At 44.1% G+C, this 23,665-nt stretch overlaps 1 protein-coding gene across 7 annotated transcripts in view; it reads left to right on the top strand.

Moving 5' to 3' along the window:
* The window catches only part of Apbb2 (amyloid beta (A4) precursor protein-binding, family B, member 2), a 278,787-nt gene that overhangs the window by 181,915 nt on the left and 73,207 nt on the right, over positions 1-23,665 (top strand). For 2 of the 7 annotated variants that reach the window (XM_013009104.1, XM_013009103.1), the window contains exons 6-9: positions 387-589; positions 9,566-9,628; positions 10,010-10,095; positions 10,198-10,258. In XM_013009104.1, coding sequence (XP_012864558.1) covers positions 387-589; positions 9,566-9,628; positions 10,010-10,095; positions 10,198-10,258 — 413 coding nt within the window. Of the gene's footprint in view, positions 1-383; positions 590-9,565; positions 9,629-10,009; positions 10,096-10,197; positions 10,259-23,665 lie in introns of all 7 variants that reach the window. The other 5 variants (XM_013009102.1, XM_013009101.1, XM_013009098.1 and 2 more) reach the window with 3 other exon arrangements.

Raw genomic sequence — 23,665 nt, 5'->3', positions numbered from 1 at the left:
CTTTGGAGGCCTTTATTATATAATAATATTTGCAAAATGATAGAGAATCCAGTAGATTCTTTGTATAGCCATGTGACTTTTGCTGGGGCAGTTGATTCTGTTTCATGGAACTTCAGCTTGTTCACAGGGTTCTTGGAACTATAGGCTGACTCTCTTTACTATGTCCATCATCTCAAGTGTCAACCTGCCTTTCCAGTACTTTCCTTGTATCTATCTGCTCATGCTACCCCCTTCACCATACATTGTAGCCAGAAGATGATTGTAGTTCCGCCCAGTTAGTCTGTGGACACATCTGCCTACTAAGTTTGTCTGGCTGTTGGTGCTGCAATTTAATGAGTATTTTCCTCTTTTTAATAAAAGTCTCCTTTTTTTCCATTTCCCAGCAGATATCTGGAATGATCACTCCTTTCAGACAGATCCAGACTTGCCGCCTGGCTGGAAAAGAGTGAACGACATTGCTGGGACCTATTACTGGCACATCCCGACAGGAACAACTCAGTGGGAACGTCCTGTGTCCATCCCAGATCTTCAGGGTTCTAGGAAAGGGTCTCTTAGTTCTGTAACGCCATCTCCCACTCCAGAGAACGAGGTAAAATGGAGTGTCTCTTTACTGGCTTAGTAGAGGGGATGTAACTTGTGATTTCTCTTTAATTGCTTCTGCCCCAACAGGTCCTTGAGGTAAGCTTCTTGATTATCATGCATGTTGCATTTGAAATCTCAGTAATGCTTCCTCTTAGTAAATAGTGTTGATATCCATCTTTCGGGAATTTTTTTTCATGTTTAATGGCTTTTGGGTTCTTGAAACACCATTCTAGGTACAGAAAGCAAGAGGGGCTGATGAATGAGACGTGGTTAAGAGTCCTTAGGGCTCTTAGAGGCATAATTTACTCTGCAGGTGCCACTGCATAGGGCTGGCTCAATAAAATATTTACACAGAAAACGTCTCCTGGTCAGGCAGACTATAATTGCCACTGTCTTAGTAGCCTTGAGTTCATTGCTAGCATACACAGGGTGTCTGCAAGAATAAACCCTTGAGCATCTTAAATGCCTAATTTCTTTTTTTTTAAGAAAAAAAGATCTGTTTATTTAGTAGAAGTGACATTATTTTAGAAATAATTAGCAGCGTAAATTTCTGCTATTCCTGAGGGGAAAAAATCTGGGTGTTTAAACAAATTATTAAGACATCAAAAATTTCTTTGATATTTAATGGTATAAAAAATTCCTATAGGGGCTGGGAAGGTAGCTCAGTGGTAGAGTGCTTGCCTTTCATGCATGAAGCCCTGGGTTTGATTCGTCAGCACCAAAAAGCAGAAAAAGCCAAAAGTGGCACTGGGGCTCAAGTGGTAGAGCACTAGCCTTGAGCTGAAGAGCTGAGGGACAGTGCCCAGGCCCAGAGTTCAGGCCCCATGACTGGCAAAAAAAAAAAAAAAGCCAATAGTAAACCAATAGTGAGTCTTAGTATAACATATTGAAGAAAATCATAATTAAGAAAGGTCGCAAATGATGTCCCTTTTTCCTGAGAGTTTCTCTGACACCCAGGCTTTTCTGCCTTTTTCTGATGATAGTGTTTTGGGTTTTTTTTTCCCCTTTCTACAAGCCTATTTTCTTTCACTTTGAAAAAATGAAGTGCATTTGAACTTCATCTCTTACCTACAGAGATTGTCTATATTTTAGCAAGTGTTAACCATCCTTCTTTTCTCTAAAAGTTGCCAGCATAACTTTTATTTACTTGTTTTCTGGAGGGCTATAAGACCTGTGTTCCAATCACATCCCTGCTTTGCAAGGATCCAGTGTTTTATTTTCCCAGCCTCAGTTTACCAGTATATCCTTATTGGTAGCCCAGGGCCTTCGTTGGTTTGTATTTTCTCCTAACAAACAGCCATAAGATTTTGTTCCTTACCACTAGATATTTTGATGACTTTTATTGACTCATAATAGTCCCACAGCCATTTATTCATCTTGGATTACGTATATACTGGGGGATTAAAATGGACCAACACGGCCCCAGGCTTCAAGGTAGGGGAAGTCCTCTTATGCTCTTTAGACTTCTCCCCTGTGCCGTAGGGGTCCACAAGAAGCAGAGCTACCTGGCACCAGCATCCATGATCACTAAGGAAGGGCAGACCTGCTCTCCTTCTTACCTGTACATCATTTCTCTTGGCATCTATTAGGATATTTGTTCCACTATCCAAACCTTTCATCATGCTAATAGAGTACCTGCAGCCAGAGAAAGCCATGGGGAAATGGCATCTTTAGGCTTCCTGTAGTTGCTAGGATTGTAGGTGAGCACTACCACAATCCAGCTTCCATCTATACAGATGGAATCTCACAGACTCCTCTGCTTAGGCTAACCTAGATTTGCTGGGTCTAGAACTGTAGCTCAGTGGTAGATTATGTGTCTAGCAGGGCCCTGGGTTCTATCATCAACACTACTTAAAAAAATACATGAATAAAACTTAAGGATATTTTCATTAATATCATTTCATTGACCCTTACAAGACTATCACACAGCAGAAAAGACAACTATTACCTTCCACATTTTAGAAAATAAGTTGCCAGTCTGAGGGAGCTTAGTGGCCTTGCAGTTAGTGTTAAGAGTAGGTCTAACCTGTTTCCCCCTGGTTCTTTCGTTTGTTCATTTGTTTTTTTTTTGGGTGGTTTTTTTTTGGGGGGGTGTCCAGTCGTGGGGCCTGAAGTCTGGGCCTGGGAGCTGTCCCTCAGCTCTTCAGCTCAAGGCTAGCGCTCAACCACTTGAGCCACAGCACCACTTCCGGCTTTTTTCTTTTTGCTCATGTGGTGCAGAGGAATTGAACCCAGGGCCTCATGCATGCAAGGCAAGCGCTCTACCACTGAGCCACCTTCCCAGCCCCTCCCCCTGGTTCTTGACTTGGGACTTTGCCCTCAGTGCTATGGATTTTCACCTCCTTGTGGCTCCATTTCTCCACTTCTGCTGCTAACCATGCCATTGTATTGACAAAAACCTTGTTCCTCCATAGAACTGAGTGAAAAAGTGATGGCCTTCTCTCCTCCCTTTTTCCCTCCTTTCTTCCCTCGCCTCCTTCTTTCCTTCCTTCCTTTTGAGAAAACATTATTTTTACAAATTTCAGAGAGACTCTTATTTATTAGCCATTGATTAATGGATGGATGGATGGATGGATGAAAGCAAGCCAGGGCTTTGAGCATACCAGACAAGCTACATCTTCAGTGCCATTCTCCTCAACCCTTTGAAGGATTGATGAGATAATCTTTCTTTCAATTGTTTACTTCATACACATTTCCCCCCCTGCACATACGGCTGCCTGTTACATCAAGAACTTAGCAGATTTAAGGGGTCATGAATTAAAATCCCAGGAGCAAACAGATGAGCAGGCAGGGAGAGGAGGATTGAGAATCAGAGACAGTCCAGACTGCCAGACACCCAGGATGCAGAGTCACCAACAAGGATTCTACACCACAAGCACCAACAGGTTCAAGTACATACAGCCAGTTTCTCTGACACCAGGCTTTTCTGCCTTTTTCTGATAATAGTGTTTTGGTGGGGTTTTTTTCCCTTTCTACAAGCCTATTTTCTTTCACTTTGAAAAAATGAAGTGCATTTGAACTTCATCTCTTACCTACAGAGATTGTCTATATTTTAGCAAGTGTTACCCATCCTTTTCTCTAAAAGTTGCCAGCATAACTTTTATTTACTTGTCTTCTGGAGGGCTATAAGACCTGTGTTCCAATCACATCCCTGCTTTGCAAAGATTCGGTGTTTTATTTTCCTAGCCTCAGCTTACCAGTATATCCTTATTGGTAGCCCAGGGCTGTCATTGGTTTGTATTTGCTAATGCCCTATCTAGTAGCTCCCTCATAGAACATATCCATGCTTGTTCTAATGGTAGATGTTATTCCTATTTGGCAGCCTGTTCTAATGGTGGTGGTTGTTCCCATTGACCTCTACTTCCACCCCAAGCTCCATACAATGCAGCAGGAAACTTAAGAGACTCTTAAACCTCTTTCTGTCACCTTAAAGGGGGACTGTAACATGCAAAGACCTTCTAGAAAATAATTTCTCATAATAACATCTCATGTGCTAATGACAGCAGAGGAGAAACCTTTGTTTCTCTAACACTATAGAATTGAAATAGAATCTATTTCAATGGTGCCCAAAACATTATAGACAGAAAGCAAAATATTATGGGAGAGAAAAAAAACTGTCTTATAATACATCATGTTGGAAGTATGCATTTTAATACCATTTTTCCTAAGCTGATTTGAAAAGGAAATCGAATAAGTTCCAAATCTGTTGACTTAACAAAAATTTAGGACTGAAGGCTTCTTTGCAGTTTGAAATTTTTACATTTCACTTTCCAAAGTTCACTGGGAACGTGTTAAGCACAGTGGGTAATGTTTCCACAGCGATGCCAGAAGTGTGTTTGAAAGTTTAGCAACTGGCCAGGAAGTATTTATCACTGAAACTTGGCACACCATATTCTCCACCCCTCCCTTGTCCCCCAAACCATCTATTTGTTCCAAATTATCTCCCAAATGACTTAGATGTCATATTTTAGAGAAAAGAAGCCACAGAAAATATTTTTGTGAATAACTGTTGGCTTGTGGCCAAGTCTTCCTTAGAATCTTTCCAAGTGAAGGTGGTTCAGCTCCTCAGCAGTACAAGAAAGTAGACCCGGCAGCCAGTGTGGGAAAATCCTCTCAGAGCTGGGAGCTCTCCTGGGTCATAAATCACTGTGCCCTGTTGAAATGCTTATGAACTCTGTGGGTGCCCAGCAGATAGCTCCTCAGGAGGGGCAAAATATGTGGCTTCAGAACCATGGACTTCCGGGCTGGGAAGGTGGCTCAGTGGTAGAGCACTTGCCTTGCATGCATGAGGCCCTGGGTTCGATTCCTCAGCACCACATAAGCAAAAAGAAAAAAGCCGGAAGTGGCGCTGTGGCTCAAGTGGTAGAGTGCTAGCCTTGAGCTGAAGAGCTGAGGGACAGCGCCCAGGCCCAGAATTCAGGCCCCACGACCCCAAAAAAAAAAAAAAAAAAAAAGAACCATGGATTTCCATGGACACAGAGTTAGCTGACAACATAAAAGGACCATTCTGTCATCATTTGATGGCATTTCTTGGCCTTTTCAGGGCTGGAAAAAACCTTGGAGAAGGAGCTATTGAATGTTGGGGCATTGTGCCTCAGCCTGTAAGCTGAGGACAGTGACAGTACTTCTGGAGCTTGAAAACCATGTGGGTTCCTTGGTCATTGAGACAGATGCTCTGGGGTAGAGCCTAGAAATCTGTTTTTTAAGCTTTCCAGGAGATTTTCTGCTGAGTAGGACAGAGAGCCCTCCATATTCCTCCCCTAGTTTTGTTTATCATTCATTCTTCTTAAATTACTTGGCCTCAACCCAGTATCACCCAGGAACTAGAGTCTCATCACCTTATTCCAGTGACTCCCTTCAAATGTCAGTATTTAGACTTTGGTGTCCCTCCAGGAAGCTTCTTAGAAGTTAGCCCCTGGTACTCTCATTTTGCTTCCTTAAATCTGGTGTGTAGTGAAATTCATTGGTTACTTGCTGAGTAGGGGAGAAAGGCAGGCTCAAAACTAAAGGTGGTGGTAGTTGATTTGCTGGAGTGGCAAAGCTAGTCCTCCAGGCTTGGGTCTCCTGTTCTCTAGAGTGGAGATTCCATGTGGTCTTGCAGATTGAATTGCACAGCTTTGGCCCATCTGTGGCTACCTGAAATCACAGATAGCACCAAACCCTCTGTACACTGCAGTATCACAGCAGCCCTCTGACAACCAGCACAGTGGCTAGGTTACTTCCAGTGGGCAGTACACATAGTGTGCATGTGCATTTCCCAGGGTGTGGACGAGCGTGATGGCATGAGATGTCATCATGCCACTCAGAATGAACATAGTTGGATTTATGATTTCCTTGTTTCTGTATTTTCCCATTTGATATTTTTGGATCATGGTTGGCCATGGTTGGCAACTGGAACTACAGAAAAGTGAAAGTGTGATAAGCAGGGGCCTCTCCCAATAGTATTGCATTCACATAAACCCCAGAGTAACTGAAAAAGGAAGCTTACGGGCTTATATACAGAATGCTCATTAATCTGCTTTGGAATTCTGAAATTCTAGTATTCCAGATTTTCCGTCATTTCCATCAAGCCTTTAGTCTTGACAAAAGAGGATTGAGATTTGGGGACTTCATAATCACCGGTTGTTTTTTCCCATCATGGACAGAGAGCGTAGAGGATAAGGGAACTCATTTCCAGGGCAACCATGTGCTGTGTGGAGAGCTAGCACTCTATCTCACCTGCTCACACTCCAGCAGAGCTCTTCTAAGCCCTGTGCAGCATGGGAGGGACCTGAGCTACAGAACAGATGAGAGCTGTTTGAATCTGGCTTTCCCTCAGGCCCTGTTGGCTTTAAAGGTGCACATGGACATGACATGGTAACAGCATCCACCAAAGCCACTGCAAAACACCCGAGTGCCTTTCTTCGTGCTGTCCCCTGCTGGTTCAGCCTTCTACTCTCAATCTCCCTGCATTACAGTCACTTCACAAGATGCTCTACACACCCAATCTTAGCTTGGGGTTTTGCTCCATTACCCGAATAGCACAGACACTAGGTGATTTGTAATAAACAGAGTCTGTTGGCACAGGCTTCTAAAGGCCATGAAGCTCAAGAACAAGGGGCTATATCTGGTATGGATAATTGTAAAGGCAATTATCATTAGTCCCTTCACAAGGGTGGAGCTAGCCACCTGCCACTAGTCCTTACCTTTCGGCACTGCTGTTTAAGCACTGTTTCCAGCACATGCTTTCTGGAGGACATAGTCAAACCGTAGCATACCCTGTGGAAAGTTCTCTCATAGGGACTTTCCTACTTTCTCCAACTCCATCCTCAAGAACAACCTACCCTGCCTGTTAGCATTGTTAATGGATCAGTCTCATTTTGGCCTTTTTCCATTAGAAGGACAATGCATCATTTTTGCTTGGTTTGTGGAATTATTTTCCAGAGATTCTGGAAGAGAAACATGAAGAAAGAAATGTCTCTGTGATCTGGGTTACACAATTAGCTTCCCTTAGTGGGCCCACACTTGTCTACCATGCGAGCACGGTGCTGGAGAGCCACACAGGCACCATGCTCCAGCACTGAGTCAGTCCTCTTAGAGATAAGGCTCTAGGCTGTCCCAGAACCAACAAGACCATTGTATTCCGAGTAAGGACAGGATCAAGACAAGAGGCGGGAGAGTGTCCCCAGCTACAATTCCTCAAATACCACCTCTGTTGCCATACAAGACTTTAGCAGCATTGCCTGGAAGGTTACCAGATGGGAAGTTGTGCTTACAAAAGATGGTTTCTGTCTGCTCATTACTACTGCAGAGTTGTCTGTTCTTACCTGAGCAGAGCGCACACCTGCCTTTTCCTCCTTTATTGCCTTCTCTTTGTCTCTTCTTGCATCTCTCTAACACCTACTGCCTAGAGGACAGAACAGAACGGCTATGGACTTTCTGGAAAGAAAACAATCTTTGGTTTCTTTTTCACTATCAGAGAAAATTATTTGCTAGGGCTGATGATACAGATCAGCAGTAGAGGCTTGCCTAGCATGCCTAGGCCCTGGGTTTTACCCCCAGAACCACAAACAACAAACCAATTCGCTAAATATAGAATTAAATGATATCCTTTCTTATCTTTACTTTTGTTGTTGTTCTTGTTTGTGGGGTTTTGTTGGGGTGCACACACCTGGGTGCTGTCCCTGAGCTTTTGTGCTCAAGGCTGACTCTCTACCACTTGAGCCACAGCTCCACTTCCAGCTCTTTGGTGTTTTTCATTGGAGATGAGAGTCATAAGGACTTTCTAGCCAGGGCTGGCTTCAAACTACAATCCTCAGATCTCAGTTTCCTGAGTAGTTAAGATTATAGGCTAGAGTTACCTGTACCAGTCTCCTTTATTATCTTTGACATTTCTCTCCAAGGACTCGGTTATCTTGAGCCTCCCTAGTCAGGAGACACCCTTTTTAAAGTTGATCCTCATTGAGAACAGAAGTTGCTTGCCTGTCTGCAGGGGTGGTAATGGGGAAGCACACAGGTGTTTCTTACATTGTAAAAGTAATTTTGACTTGGAGTTTTATTTAGTACTGGATATTTCAGGACCTTGGCACAAGCTTTTGTTAGAGCTCCACAGTGATGACTCCAAAACCTTTGTTCTGAAAATACAAGCAAAATTGAAAAACACATAGGTACCAGGCCCTGCTACCCCTTTGGGGAGAAGGGGGGTCACAGCCCCACTGAGCTAACAAACCCCCCTCTTCTCAATTAATTTTCTCCTCCTCAAAGCCCTCCAGGATACAGAATTAGAAGAGTGGCGATGGGCTGGTCAGTATTCCTGCCTTTTTATTCATTAAGATTGTTTTAATTAGTACAGTGATCTGAGTTCCTTTGCATTTTGAACACTGCAGTTCAGGGACCTATGACAAAATAGAAAGCCAGCCAGCATCAGCTGTACTAGCTGTGGGTGTTAATAATGACAGATCTGATTTGCCTGTGCCTGCTCAAGTCCTGCAGAGTAAATACCTGTACCTTTCCATACATGGAACAGTTAAACCTAAGTGTATCTGCTCTTTAGTAGTCTTAAAAACTGGATTAATGTTGTGGATATAAATTCTGGGTCAGCATTCTTAGCTCATTTTAGAGAACTTCAGTTGAAAAGTCGTTGATCTGAAAAGTTTCCACGGTTGATTTGCCTGATGGGGTCAGTAGAACAGATTCAAGAGGCTGTCCTTTTTTTCATTCACTAGTTTTATTAATTTCCACAAATCTCAGATGAAAGATATTTGGCCTATTCAGAAGAAAAGATACTTCCTGGTTTTCTGAGGCGGGTAGAAGGAGCTGTTTCAATGATCCTCTAAGAGCTTTCCAACCTGGGGCTGCATGCTTTGTGCTGTACCAGTGGTCAGAAATCAGCTTACTTCCAGGTGTGAATCTCCAGGCAGAATTACATGGCAAGGAAATACAGCTTTTTATGAGTTAGAGGAAATTTTTGTTAGGTTCAATTTCCAGGAGACATTAATATTAGTCTGTGTTCTTTACTAACCTTCTCACCCTTTTTTCTTTTAAGTGACAGTAACTTGGCCCTTAGATTTTTGTGCTCTTGATCCCGGGCATCCCCGTTTCCCCGCACACTATGTCTTCCTCCAGGAAACAGTCCTGTGTGTGGTTAATGGGGAAACATTTCCTCTGTAATTAGGTGTGCTGGAGATTCAAAGCCAGTGCCTATGATTTGCTTTAGACCACATTTAGGAAATAACTTGGCTGTCTGCTCCTAATAATGTTTTGTTGTTTGTTTTGGTAAGTAAAGTACCAATTCTCCTGCTCTGATCTTCAGGTGATAGTTTAGAGAGAGCGAGCTAACATGTTGCTGTTAATTTGTTCCCTAACCCATCCTGTGAATATCAATGCTAACCACAGTGTCTTGTATTTTTGTTTTTCTTTTCCTTTTCTTTTCCTTTTCCTTTTCCTTTTTTTTCTTTAAATTGATGTGCTTTTTTTTTTCCTATGTGAATAATTATATGTCTAGAAACAGCCATGGAGTGATTTTGCTGTTCTGAATGGGGGAAAGATTAATAGTGACATTTGGAAGGCAAGTATATTGTCAGATTTTAGATTGTTTCCTTTTTTGTTTTCCTTTTCTGCATGGCTGTGGCTGTGTATTTTCTTCTTCATGAATATCATGCATTCTGCAGGACAAGTGAAGGGGCTTCTTGCTAGGGTGGTGCAGCTCACACTCCCTTTGCTTTTTTTTTTGGTGTCTCCCATCATGAATGACTTCAAGCTGATGGCCCAAGGTTCCCTGGTTTCCTGTAAGAGCAGGCGCTTGCGCAGAGTCAGCACCTAGCAGCCATTGCATGCCGTCCTCCGCCTAAACTCACACACACTGTCTGACTCTCGCTGGGGGCTTCTTCTCCCCTTTGGTTTGGAATGCCTTCCCATCACACAGTAACAAAGACCCATTTTCCTCTAGGACCTACACGCAGCTACAGTTAACCCAGACCCCAGTTTAAAGGAGTTTGAGGGAGCGACCCTACGCTATGCATCCTTGAAGCTCAGGTAGGATGTGAGAAGGGGGTGGCAAAATGTGTGGCTTTCGCCAACTAGCAATTGCAACAGAATTCTAAGACTAGTTTTCTGGTTCTGTTTTTGTCTTTCTAGAAATGTTCCTCATGCTGATGATGATGATTCTTGTAGTGTCAACAGTGACCCAGAAGCCAAGGTTTGTAAAAGAAAAAAAAAAAAAACCACACTTTCAGCAGCCAGGTTATATTCTTTCATCAAAGTAATGACTGTGGATAATGACTTATTTTTGTACAAACCAGCATCCCTGAGCCACATAAGTAAGAAATTACTCCATCTTCTCTTTCTTAGTTTCTCAGGCACTTTAGGGAAACCTGTAGGTCCCACAAGATGTGGCTATTTCCATTACCACCAAAACTGCCTGCATCTCACTACCTCAGTTCTTTGCACCGTGTACTCAGTTCAGGTTGGTGGTTAAGTGGGCCCAACTTCAGAAGGTTTTAAAGATCCCCTAGTCTGCCTTGCAGAGCCATGGCAGATAAAGGTAAGGGCAAGGTGTGATACCCTTGGTGTCCTCCTCTCCTACAGCGGCCTCTTATCTCTGCAAAGTGAGAGGGCTCTGCTATCCCTGTCATGAACACAGGCTGAAGGCACTGAGTGATGATGAGACATGAAGGTGAACTTGTCCCCATTTTGCTCTAGAACTTTGATGATGATGCTCTAGAACTTTGGATGAACACCAGTGGGACCACTGTAGATATGTGGCCTACTTCCTGGGGCCATGTGTAAGAAGAGTCCCTGGCCTGGGGTTTAAAGCTGTCAGTCACCAACTTCAAACTTCCCATAATTTGCTTTGAAATTCACATTTTGTAACCAAAGCCCTGGATTATGGAGTATGCCCCAGGGGGATGGGGGCTGGGCTCGTTCCCAATGCTACCACCACCATGCCTACCTGGGTGATCTCAGCTGCCTGCCCCCTTGGGCAGTCAAGAGACTGCTAGACCTCTCTATCTCTGTTCCTACTCAGTGACTCCTGCTGTCCTCGACATTCAGTTGGGGCCTGGCTAGAAGCATGGGACAGTTGGGAGCAGACACACACACAGAGCATGGTAGTGGCTAGCTCAGCCTGAAGTGGCTAGTGGTAAGCCAGCAGGTAACTATGGGGTGAGCCTCTGTCCAAGGGTGATACTTGTCCCAGGGTGGTACTTCAGTATACCGTTACAAGTTAGGGTGATGGGCCCATAGGACAAGAAGCTCCCTGGTCTTCACCAGGAACATGGTGCATCTGTCTCAGTGGCTGCTGATGTGTGCAGCAAGACATGGGTAGGGCCCTAGGCATCTGTGGGGGTTTCACTCAATCTGCAAATATTCTTTGCTAGATGACCCTGCTAAAACGAGATGGTGAGTCAAGAGAGAAAGGAAAGTCTTTCTGTTTTAATGTTTTCTATTCTGTTTTTCCCCTTATCCTTTGAGCAGGCGGCCCTGTGTTTTCATTTTGCAGATTTCATTTTCACTTATGCATGTATTGTTGGTCCTCAGTACTTAGAGTCATGGAGAGCCACCTTCGCCTCCCCTTCAGAGCCTCCTCCTTTGGAGAGGGAGGAACATTCTGGATTCTTTTTATTTCTTCTGAGCCCCAAAGTAATCTGGGCCTCTGAATAAAAGAGCAAACAGGTTTCCTCAGTAGTCGTTCAGGGGAACACCCACTTAACAGGGTGATTCCAAACCTGTCTCCTTCGCCAGAGCTGCCATCTTGCCACCTGGCTCTAAGGGCTCTGCGGGCCCCAGGAATCTATACTGTTTCTAATGATCCACCCCCTCCTGAGCACTCTTGAGTAGGACTGGCTAGCTGCTCCAGAGCCAGTGACATTCAGGTCAAGTCCTTAGGCTGCTGCTAACATTCAGGCCTTTATGGAGATGAGGCAATCCAGTTGCAATGTGGGCTGGGAATAGTTTGCTTTGCTACCGGGCGTTTTACAAGGACTGTCAAGCAGAGGCTGGAAGAGGAGGAGGGAAGGCTGAGGGCTGGGAAAGCACAGTGTAGAGCTGAGAAGAATGGGTGGGAGAGTGGTGTATGGACAGGTAGCATTGGTGGCAGGAACAGGAGAACTACTCCGCAGCAGGTATAGGGGTTCGTCTTCTTTCTTTCTCACTTGTATTGCTTCCTGGATTCTTTATCTGCTGCCTTCCTGCTGCCAGGGTGTCCGTTCCTGCACCTATTAGAATTTCAGGATGTTAATAAGGAGACTTAGCTTTGTCAGAAGTTACTGAAGCTATGCTTCTTTTTTGTTGGTGGTGGTGGTGGTGATGGTGGTGGTCATGGGGCTTGAACTCGGCCTGGGCACTGTCCCTCAAGGCAAGCATTCTACCACTTGAGCCACAGCACCACTTTTCTGAGTGGTTTATTGGAGATAAGAGTCTCACAGAGTTTATGCCCAGGCTGGCTTTGAACTGTGATCCTCAGATCTCAGCCTCCTGAGTAGCTAGGATTACAGGCATGAACCACCAGTGCCCGGCTCTAAACATAATGTGAAGGATGATTAACAAGAAGGTTATTATAGAAAATTTCCTCTTCTACCTCCACCTCTGCCTCCTCCTCCTTCTCCTCTTCCTCCTCTTGATAAAGCTTACCTGCCTTTAAAAAAAAAAAAAGAAAAAAGTACTTTTATCCAGGCACTGGTTTGGTGCCTCATACCTATAATCCTAACTACTGAGGAGCATGAGATTTGAGGACTGTGTTTTAGAGCTAGCCCAGGCAGAAAAGCCCACAAGCCTCATATCTCCAGTTCAAAACACCAAAAAGCCAGAAGTGTAGCTTGCCTCTGATGGTAGAGCAAGCACTAGCCTTGAGCACAAAAGCTCAAGAACAGCACCCAAGCACTGAGTTCAAGCCCCAGGACTGGCATCATTCCCCCATCCCTTCAAAAAAGGAAAGAAAAAGAAAAATTACTTTTGGACTATCAGAATGTGAACACATCTGAAATTTTGTTTATCCACACTAAATCTTAATGTCCTGCTTATCATTTGTTTATGAAACCTCTAAATAGAAATGATAGTGTAACACACACACATACACACACACACACACACACACACACACACACACACACACACCTGTGTTTCCCTAAATGGCAGAGTATTTTTATAATTATTAAAATATTTGTTGAGCTTGCTTAATTTTTTAAACAGCAATTGTATTTTCCAGTTGGTGGCACTATTCTAAGCTCTGTAACTTTTTATTTGGAAATAACTAGAGATTTATGGAACAGTCTCAAAGATTGAATTCCTGTTTGCCCAGAACCTTGCCATTCCTACAATTAACATCTTCATGATCAATTAATGTCTTCACAATCATCATATAATTAAATGATAGATTTTTTTTCTATTTAAGTCTTTTTTCGAAGATTATACCTAGGAGACTACATTGTATGTAGTGAACTCTTTAAAAATTATTTCATATATTGCTTTCCGCAGTTCTTGGAGTCCTGATTTCACTGTGGCAGTGTTTCACTATTGGCAGAATGACTGTGCTCTAGAGCCCATTTCCAATGGTTTCCAATACTACAACTTCATAAAAATTCCTTTTTCCTCCTTCTAAATTATTGCTTTGCTAGAGGTTACTAAAACTGATATTATCAGGTCAAAGGCCATCAGTTTTATAGATTCTGTCATTTATTGCAAAATTGCTTTCCAGAAAGCCTGTGATAGCAGTAATCCTATCAGTAACACCCTGGAACACGCCAGTCTGCTATAGGCTTTGTCCTTTTCATTTGTCTGTTTTATTACGTGGAAGCTAATAGCCACTAGTATTAAAGTTTCCCCTCTCTCTCTCTCTGTCTCTCTCCCTCTCTTTCTCTCTCCCTCTTTCCTTCTTTCCCTCTTCCTCTTCTTCCTCCCTCATTTCCTTCCTTCTTTCCTTCTTTCCTTCCTTCTTTCCTTCTTTCCTTCCTTCCTTCCTTCCTTCCTTCCTTCCTTCCTTCTTATTCACTATTTTTTTTCTTAATTTCCTAAATGTTCTTAATTTTCTAAATGGTTTTAGGATGAAATATTTACTTTGTATTGATTGCAGATTTATACAAAAGTTGCAAAGATAATAGAGAGTTCCTCTTCACTCACTTTCCTCAGATTTTTTTATTGTAAATTGACCTTCTATAATTATATGCATTTATGATGTACATAGTGATAGCTTATTATTTTTTATGGTATTGGGGAAGTGAACTCAGTATTTTGTGCAAGCTAAGCAAGTGCTCTACCACTGAGCTACATGCACAGCCTCTCTTGATGTTACAACTTATATAAGCAAAGTGCAGTGGTCAAAACTAAGAAATAGGGGCTGGGAAGGTGGCTCAGTGGTAGAGCGCTTGCCTTCCATGCCTGAGGCCCTGGGTTCGATTCCTCAGTACCACATAAGCAAAAAGAAAAAAGCCAGAGGTGGCGCGGTGGCTCAAGTGGTAGAGTGCTAGCCTTGAGCTGAAGAGCTGAGGGACAGCGCCCAGGCCCAGAGTTCAGGCCCCACAACCGGACCCAAAAAAAAAACTAAGAAATAAACATCGGTACAGAACTATTAACTAAACACTTTATTCTGATTTTGCCTAGTTTTCTTCTACTGTCTCTGTGCATTTAAAAATAAAAACTATCTGGTCTTATAATCTTAAATGTTTTTCTCTAATCATTTCTTTTTCTCCTTGTACATATTTCATCGCATTTCTATGGGAAAATGGCTTAGATATTTCTACAAATTCCAAGGTCTTCTAGATCATTGCCTCGTGTGCCTCTTTTCTCAAGAAGGCAGCCCCTCGCCTTATTTGGATGGCCAGACTCTTGTGCTTTGAGATTCCCACCCTTTTCTGTTCTTTTCCCCGTGTTCATCCTCTTTTCATAGCTTAGAATCTGAATTTTGCCCTTCCACTGTGGCACATGGTATATATATGGTCAAATGCATGAATGACCCTTAAATAAAGTTGTAGAAAAGTTAATGCTTTAAAAATCATAACACCAGTTCTTTGTGCAACTGTTCAGAATTCTCTAAGGCAATGTTCTGTCACCTGGTGGACAGTATTGAGAATTGCATCTTTAACGAAATTGGCTTCTTTGGGGTTGGAATGGTGGAAGTTCCCACAGCACACATACATTAGAGATGTATAAAAGTGAGGTCCAGAGTTGCACAATTAGTTGGTGGCAGAAACAACACTGAAGGGGGTCTCCTGACCCCCTGATCACTCCATTCTACTGTTTTTGTCTCTGTGTGTCACCAGGAGAGTTTGGAGAACAATTGTTCATTTAAATACATAATAAAGGAAATGGATAAGGAAGATTATATTGTCCAGATTCCCTGGCCTTCTGCTACTTCATCTTTAAAAAGAACATATCATCATATCAGTAATTACTTCTGGTTCTGACAGGTTTTAAATTGTAAGTGAAGCATTGGGGTCCTGATGCATGAAATACCTGAAATACTTCTGTCTAGTCTATATTCAGGTGTGAGGAAGGGAATGGGGGAGGGAAGCAGGAAAGAAGGGAAGGAGGAAGAAAGAGAAAGGCTGGCTGGCTATAAACCAGGACTACAGAGGGGGAGCTATGTCCCAAACATTTCCCATGAGTATTTTTGCCCGGCCAAGCACCAACATGCAGTTCCCTATAAATACTTTCCATATTATAGATAAGAAATGAATGCTTTAGCTAGGTTGAATGATTTATTTTTATCACAGTGTAATAACTGGCTAACTAGTTATTATACATATGACTTCCAAGCAAGAAAGTACATACCCATCTATTCCAAGTTACTGCTTCCCTAGGCACCTTGGCTGCTGGGTATGGGGTTTGAGGTACCAGCATTGATGGAGATAGGCAGGTAGGCAGGTGTGAAGAAAGAAAGGTCATAGCCTGTGGTCACTCCTCACCCTGCTCACTACTGTGGTCCAATCATTCCCAGTTACTTGGCAAATTTTGACTCCATTGTTCTGGGATGGCACAAAGGATCGCATTTCTGTTAAGGTCTCAGGAGGTGCTGAGGCTGCGGGCCTACAGAGACCTTGTCAAAACAAGGCATCATTTTAGTGTATCTTGTACAGGGATGTCTCCACTATACACAGCACCTGCCTTTTGCATCCAGTGCTCAGCTGCTCAGGATTGAATTCTCCAGGCACTGAAAGCTTTGTTCATTCCTCTAGTCTTGTTGCATGTGCCCCACATGAAGAGGAAGGGGAAAGAGAAGATACCAATCAGTCCGTTAATAAGTTTAACAAGGGTTTTCTAAAACAAATGGTGAATGAACCAAAGACTCTAATGTTTTCCTGTGAGCTCTATTTATCGGAGCCCTCCCTTGGTTCCTATTAGCATAGATTTTCATGAAGTAATTATATTAAAGGCCACTCACAAGATTAGCACTAATAGACATACAGGAAATGGGAAGGAGTATCTCTTCTCATTCAGATTTATTTTTGGTCTGCTGTAACAAATTCATTATCATTTCTTAACAGTTATATGGGTTTTATAGATGCATGTTGTTCTTATAATTGATTTTTCTTCCTGTGGTTTAGCTTTTCTAATTTCAGATATTCTGCTCTGTGAGAGAAGTTTGGATTTGATTTACATTTGGATTCATTAATGGGTTCAAGAACTTTACAAGAATGCTTAATGTTAAAGGAACATACCCACCTAATGTGGATGTAATGGATATGACAAGGATTCTGGATCTGCACTGCCAGGCAGTGCAAAGTCAGGCTCTACTGGCCTTTTTTTTTCTTTTTGTCAGTTGTGGGGCTTGAACTCAGGACCTCAGTGCTGTCCCTAAGCTCTTTTGCTTTGAGCCACAGCTCCACTTTCAGTTTTTAGGTGGTTAATTTGGAGATAAGTATCACAGACCTCAGCCTCCTGAGTAGCTAGATTACAAGTGTGAGCAACCAGTGCCAGGCCAGGCTCTGCTGTTTATTAGATGGTCAGCCTTGGGTGGCTTACTTAGTTTCTATGTGTACAATTTGGATATAGTACCTGCCTCGTGTGGCTGCTATCACTATGGATTTGAAATGAGGTATAAACTAGGTATTTGGACTAGCCTCTTTGATCATTGTTACCTTCCCTGCTAATAGAAGCAATAATTTCAGCTCCTATCCTCAGACTAGCCAGCAGGCTAATGCAGTGCACGTGCTGTGAGCTGAGCTTTTGTGTTGGGAGTGGGGGGTAGAAGGGGTACTGCCCATCCGGTGGTTTCCCACAAGGAGATGGTATCTAAGTTACTGAGTGCTTGAATTATTGTGAGCTTCTCTTTCCAGCCCTCATTCTTTTAACTTAATGTAAGTGAAGAACTTTTGAAATAATTTTATTTATACATTTGTGTTAATTTTCAGAAAATGCTTTTGGGAGCAGATCAGTTCAAATGAAGTGTGTCTGTATTTGCTTAAAACTAATTTATTTTGCTCCTGAGTTGGGAATTGGGCCCAGAATTTAGAGATGCAGTTCTTCTCCTGTCCACATGGGGGCAGCTGGGCCTGGGCCAGCCTGGTGGCTGGGCCTCTTAGTGTGGCCTGGGCTTCTGGCAGAAGCAGACAAGAGGCTGCCGTAGGAAAAAAGGCTCTTTGGAATGGTACTACATCGTTTCCACTGTTTCTGTTGGTAAAAACAGTCACAGCCCAGATCCAGGAGGTAGAGCGACGGACTCCACCTTTTGAGGGAGATAATAGTGCTGGAATTTGAACTCACGTCCTTGTGCTTTCTAAGCAGGTGCTCAACCAGTTGATTCATGCCCGCAGACTTTTTGCTTTTGTTTGTTTGTGGTTTTTGTTTGTTTGTTTTTAAGAGGATCTCATGCTTTATGTCTAGGCTGGCCCCAATATGATCCTGTACTTCTACCTCCCTGGTAGGTACCACATGCTTGTTGGTTAAGGTGGGGTCTTGCTAACCCTTGTGCCTAGGATGACCTTGAGCTGTGATCTTCCCAATCTGAGTACAGGTGAGAGCCACCATTCCTGACCTTGGACTGCCTCTTGATAGGAGAGTGGCAAGGTGCAGAGCTGGGAGGATGCATTGTAGCCATCTTTGGAGTCTTTTCCCATAAGTCATTCAAGTAAACACCCCTCCAGAAGGGCACTGCCCAGCAACATGGTTCAATTCGGAAACCAGGGCCCAAAGCTGACGACACACATTACCAAGGCCTGGAGAATGAGATACACCTTATTGTGCATGGCTTTTGCATTGGAATTCAAAGAGGAAAATCTGGATGCTCTCAATCAAGACTTAGGACAAGCAGAAGGAATGGAGAGAGGCACATAGATCTGCCCACGCTTGCAGAGCTGATCTCAGACAATGAGGACCCAAAGCCTGGCTTGCTGACCCAGCCTGCGCCATGCTCCTAGATGGGGCTGGCACTCAGTGCCACTGCCCTCCAATGCTCATTTTTGCCTTCTGGCTCAGGGGACAGCTTTTGTGTTTCTGAAGCACTTTTCCTCCTCTGATTTGCCAACATGACCAGCGTGAATGCTGTGTTCCTGGCCAAAACCTGGCTTCCTTTCCCTGGTTAGCTTCTGGTCACTCCACTTGCCTGAATGAGCAGTCCAGGAATTGGCAGCTTTCTATGAGCTCTGAGTTCTGAAGAAGCTGTTGGAACAAGATACATTGTTATTCGACTGTTGGCAGCTGGGGCTGGTGGTGGGCAGATGCCTGGAGAGGCTAATTAGGGAAAGGCAGGCTTCCTTCCTCCCTGAAGGAACTCAGCCGGAGCCAGGTGAGCTGGGCAGCCTGCAACAGCAGTGTCTGCTGGGCCGGGCTTCCTGACTGTGAGGCAGCAGGTGTGTGACCCCCCCTATGGGATTCTGGCAGAGAATTGTGGGCCGTGGATAGGCTCAGACCTGGGCAGCTAGCTGTACATCCATGCAGGAGGTCTGGACCCTTCAGAAGAGGCCCAGCTGATTCAGCCTGGCCCTGCAGCTGACTCTGCAAGGTGCCCCACCTCAAAAGAAATAAATAAATAAAGCCACACATTTCATTTCTTCTCTTGGGCTTGTTACCAGGAAACTTAACACCAGACACCAGCGTTTTCGTAGTAATGAAAGCATTTATTTGCAGTTAATCACATTGGTAAGAGAATTGACGGCTCTCTTTAATTTTGATGCCAAGTCATTACTACCTAAGGCTTTTCTTTCTGCCAGAGCCCTCCCTCACTCTGACATCAAACCTTATCCAAGTGGGCGGCCCTACAGCTAAGCCACAAAAGAGCAGGGCCCAAGTTCGCCTCTGCCTCTGGTGCTTAGGAGGAAACCATCTCCCAGCCAGGCTTCCCTGTTGCTAGTCTCTGCCTGACGGAGTGAGTGCTCTTGGACTTATATGTGGCTTGCTCACCCCACTACTCCTCTTCTGTTTCTTCAGCAGCTGCTAGGTGCAAAGGGGCATGAGAACAGACAGACAAACTATTACGTGAGGGATACAGACTATCTCAGCAGAGAAAAGCAATGGTACTGCTCCACCATGATGCCACACTGTGACTACAATTAAGGAAAACAGTTTGTGTATAATAATTAGGCATTTCACTTGCTTCTGTTGGAGATGACTTTCGAGATCGCTAAACAGGAACATATAAATCATTTCGGTTGGTTGTAGAACACTGTTAAAACCATGTTTTAAAACCATGTTTAGGGGCTGGGAAGATGGCTCAGTGGTAGAGTGCTTGCCTTGCATGCTTGAGGCCCTGGGTTCGATTCCTCAGCACCCCATAAGCAAAAAAAAGCCAGAAGTGGCGCTGTGGCTCAAGTGGTACAGCGCTAGCCTTGAGCTGAAGAGCTGAGGGACAGCGCCCAGGCCCACAGTTCAGGCCCCATGACCGGACCCCAAAAAATAAAAAATAAAACCATGTTTAAGCCAGGCACCAGTGGCACATACACCTTGAAATCCTAGCTACTACTCAGAAGACCCAGGAGATCCAGACAAATCAGGGAAGTCTATGTGACTCCATCTCCAGTTAGACAGCAAAAAGCCAGTCTGGGTGTGGCTCAGGAGGCAGAACACCAGATGAACAAATGTGAGGCCCTGAATTCAAAACTCCATACCACTAAATAATAACAAATAACAATAATAGTAATAAACTATGTTGAGGTGTTGAATCTACACATTCCTAACCCAGCCAAACATGGCTTCATTCAGTCTCTGTTGTTGGCACAAATTAGAAGTGAATCCTCTAAGATTCCATGCAGAGTGCTCATTCTCTGAGCACACTGGGCTGCTCAGGCCCCCACCCAGGCAATGATGGGCAGCAGGTGAGTCCTGTCTCTAGAAAGTCGGCTCATGTAAACAGCATGGAACCCAGAGCCGAGAACATAGAACTTTTCTCCAAGCCCTTCCCCCCATAATTTCTTCCAGGGTTGTGAGTTCAGTTGAGGTCTGTGGCTCCTGGGGTTGACGGGAAAAAGAACTCCAAGTTTTCCCCTGTGCAATGTGCTACTTAGTAAATAAAGCACAATACGATGTCTGTGCCCCCTTCCAGCCATGACTGAGTCATAGTTCCCTGTTGGCAATAAAAATCGCAGAGCTGAGATTTGAACCCAGGTGGGCTAGTTGCTGAGTCTGACTTTGCTCCCCTCCCCGGGTCAGCCTTCCACTGCATGCCAGTGACCCATTCTGTAGCCTCTAACACTTGTGTTTGGTTTGAGCCTCTGATTGCCAAAGGCATGGGTGTAGAGTTCTTTACCATAAGCTCAAGTTCACCCGAGGACATAAAAGTGTTAAAAATTTTGATGAAAGATAAAATATGGCTTTTCATATGTGAATGGTTTGGTACTTTCCGTGGCATACTCACGAGGCTAGCTTGCAGCAAATGGCAAAAGAGAAAGCTAGAGTCTGTCCTTGATGCGAGGGAGTATCTAAGAGGAAAGAGTGAAGTAGGAGCTATCATACCTGAGACAGAGCCCCAGTTGTGTTGATGGTGAGCTGTGTGACCTTGAGGACGTTGCTTAACCTCTCTGGACTCCATTTTTCTTTATTGTTTTCTTATTTTTTTAATATGTTTGTTATCTTCGAGTAGTTGTACAAAGGAGTTGCCATTCACCAAAGCAGCTTATGAATATAGTACATCTTGATTACAGTCACCCCTTTCCACATTTCCACCCGCCCCTTCCCTTACTATCTTAACTGTAGGTTATAGATTTTAATTATTATTTTGCCTTTTAGCAAAGCATTTTATTATTGGTAAGATGGAACAGGTCTGTTGCCTGGCCTGGGGCCCTCATTGCTCTGTCATGCAGAGGTCACCCTGGAGGTCACCCTTCCCCAGTCTCACAGCCTGGGGATCATTATTTTATCACTTAGTCTTCTGTCATAACTTAATGAATTAGCATTACTCTTTTCCCAGGCCTCAGGGGAAAAAAGGTGAAATGTAGTGATCTAGTGGCTAGTAGTGAACATGCAGGCGATGCCTACCTGTGAAAGTTGCACTGGAAGGTTTACTCTGATTTCTAGACGAGAGACTGTGTAATGGAGCCAGACCCCAGTGACTCAGGAGGCCGACGTCTGAAGATCAGGGTTCAAGGCTAGCCTGGGCAAGAATCGGGGAGACTCTTATCTCCACTAAACTCCCAGAAAAGCTGGATATGGAGCTGTAGTTCAAGTGGTAGAGCACTAGCCTTGAGCACAACAGCTCAGGGACAGCCCCCAGGCCCAGAGTTCAAGCCTCAGGGCCAGAAATTTAAAAAGAAAGAGAAAGAATTGTTGTTGTTGTTGTTGTTTTGCTTTGTTTTACTTATCCCACTGATACAAGAAGCCTGTAGATATTTTAGCAGTACTGGCGTTTAAACTCAGGGCCTTGAGTTTGCTAGGCAGGCAATTTGCTGCTGAGCCAAGCCTCCAGCCCTGTGTTGTCCTGTTTATTATTTTTGAGATCCAGTCTTCCTGCCTGGGCATGTACATGGACTGGGTTTGTTTGAGGCTTCCAGTGGTAGCTGGGATGACAGGTGTTCGCCACTGCATCTAGCTTCCCTTTGTGGAGGGGGAGGCTCATGGACTTTCTCTGGCCAGGCTCTCCTTGAACAGCTAACCTTGCAGCCAGCCACAGCCTCCACATAGAAGGGTGACCACCTGAGCCCAGGTATAGGTTGAAAGGAGTTTCATGAATTTTTCTAGCAGGCTGGCTTCAAACTATGATCTACCCATTCTGAGCCCTCCCAAGTAGTTAGAACCACAGGTGTGAACCTCCAGCACAGGGCTCTGCACACAAATTTTCTGGCTAGTTACATTTAGAGTGTGTGTATGTATAATTTTTCACTTTATATAAAACAAATGATTCTTCTTTTTCCCTTATGTTGGAGCACATTTGTGTAACACACCCAAAAGTTCACATTGGCTTAGTGGAGTTCTGCAGGAATGGAGAGAGAAACACCACACTCAATTAATACAAGCCTTCCTTTCCCAGGTCCCCTGATTTGGGCCCAGTCTATCTCCAAAGACCTGAAAAGATTTGAAACTGGGCACTGGTGGTTTGCGCTTGTAATCCTAGCCTTCCTGGCAGCTGAGCTCTAAGGATTACGATTCAGAGCCAGCCTTATCAGGAAAGTCTGTGTGACTCCTATCTCAAATTAACCAACCAGAAGGCTGAAAGCGGACTGTGGCTCAAGTGGTAGAGTATCAGCCTTGAGTAAAAAAGCTAATGGATAGTGCCGAGGCCCTCGGTCCATCAGCATATAAACACACACACACACACACACACACACACACACACACACACACACACAAAATTTGAACTTTCATCATGCAGGGTTTTATACTAGCCTTGCAAAAGTTAAAATATACTCCAAGCTTCCATATAAATGCTGAGAGGAAAGCTGCCCCCATTAAGGAGCATGGATTATGTGCCTCTCACTCTGCCACTTCTCCTCACCATTTGCAACAACTTTGAGAGTGACAAGGACCATCAGAAATGAGGGGTACCAGCAGACTGCCCACTGCCGCTGACAGCACTCAAACACTCTTTCTGTTGAGCTAGGCTGTTGATAAATAACATCTATAAAACATTTTCTCAAAAGAATTTTTTTTCACTGAAAATGTTTACATCACCGAGTGTCAGTGGCTCACATCTATCCTTCCTAGCTACTCGGGAGGCTGAGATCTGAGGATCACTGTTTGAAGCCAGCCTAGGCAGGAAATTCCGAGACTCTTATCTTCAGTGAATCACCAAAAAGTGGGGCTGTGGCTCAAGTGGGAGAGTGCTAACTTTGAACAAAAAAAGCTCAGGGACAGTGCCCAGGCCCTGAGTTCAAGCCCCAAAACAGGCACAAAAACAATAATAGCATCAAGGAAAATTTGACAAAGCTGTGACATTCCCCAGCACCTGCAATCCACTGCCACATTCCACCTGCACCTTCCCAGCCGCTCGGAAACGCGAGCGAGTGAGCATGTGCAGGCCGGGTGTGGTCAGTTCTGGGGCACTATGAGTGCTCCCTGGCCACAGGAAGAGGCTGCATAGGCAGGCTGGCATGGTTTGGCCTACACTGATACGTCACTGCTGGGTTGAGGAGATGTGAAGCATGTATTTGCATGCTCTTTCCTGCACTTAGGTGTGCCCTCCATCCTCTCCTTCAAAATGGAAAGACTTGCTAAGGAATTTGAAAGAGGAAATGGTCAGAACTCT

This window comes from Dipodomys ordii, unplaced genomic scaffold (assembly GCF_000151885.1).
Source record: "Dipodomys ordii isolate 6190 unplaced genomic scaffold, Dord_2.0 Scaffold8, whole genome shotgun sequence".
NCBI lineage: Eukaryota > Metazoa > Chordata > Mammalia > Rodentia > Heteromyidae > Dipodomys > Dipodomys ordii.
Note: the sequence above shows the minus strand (reverse complement) of the source record. Positions and strands in the feature narration are given on the sequence as shown.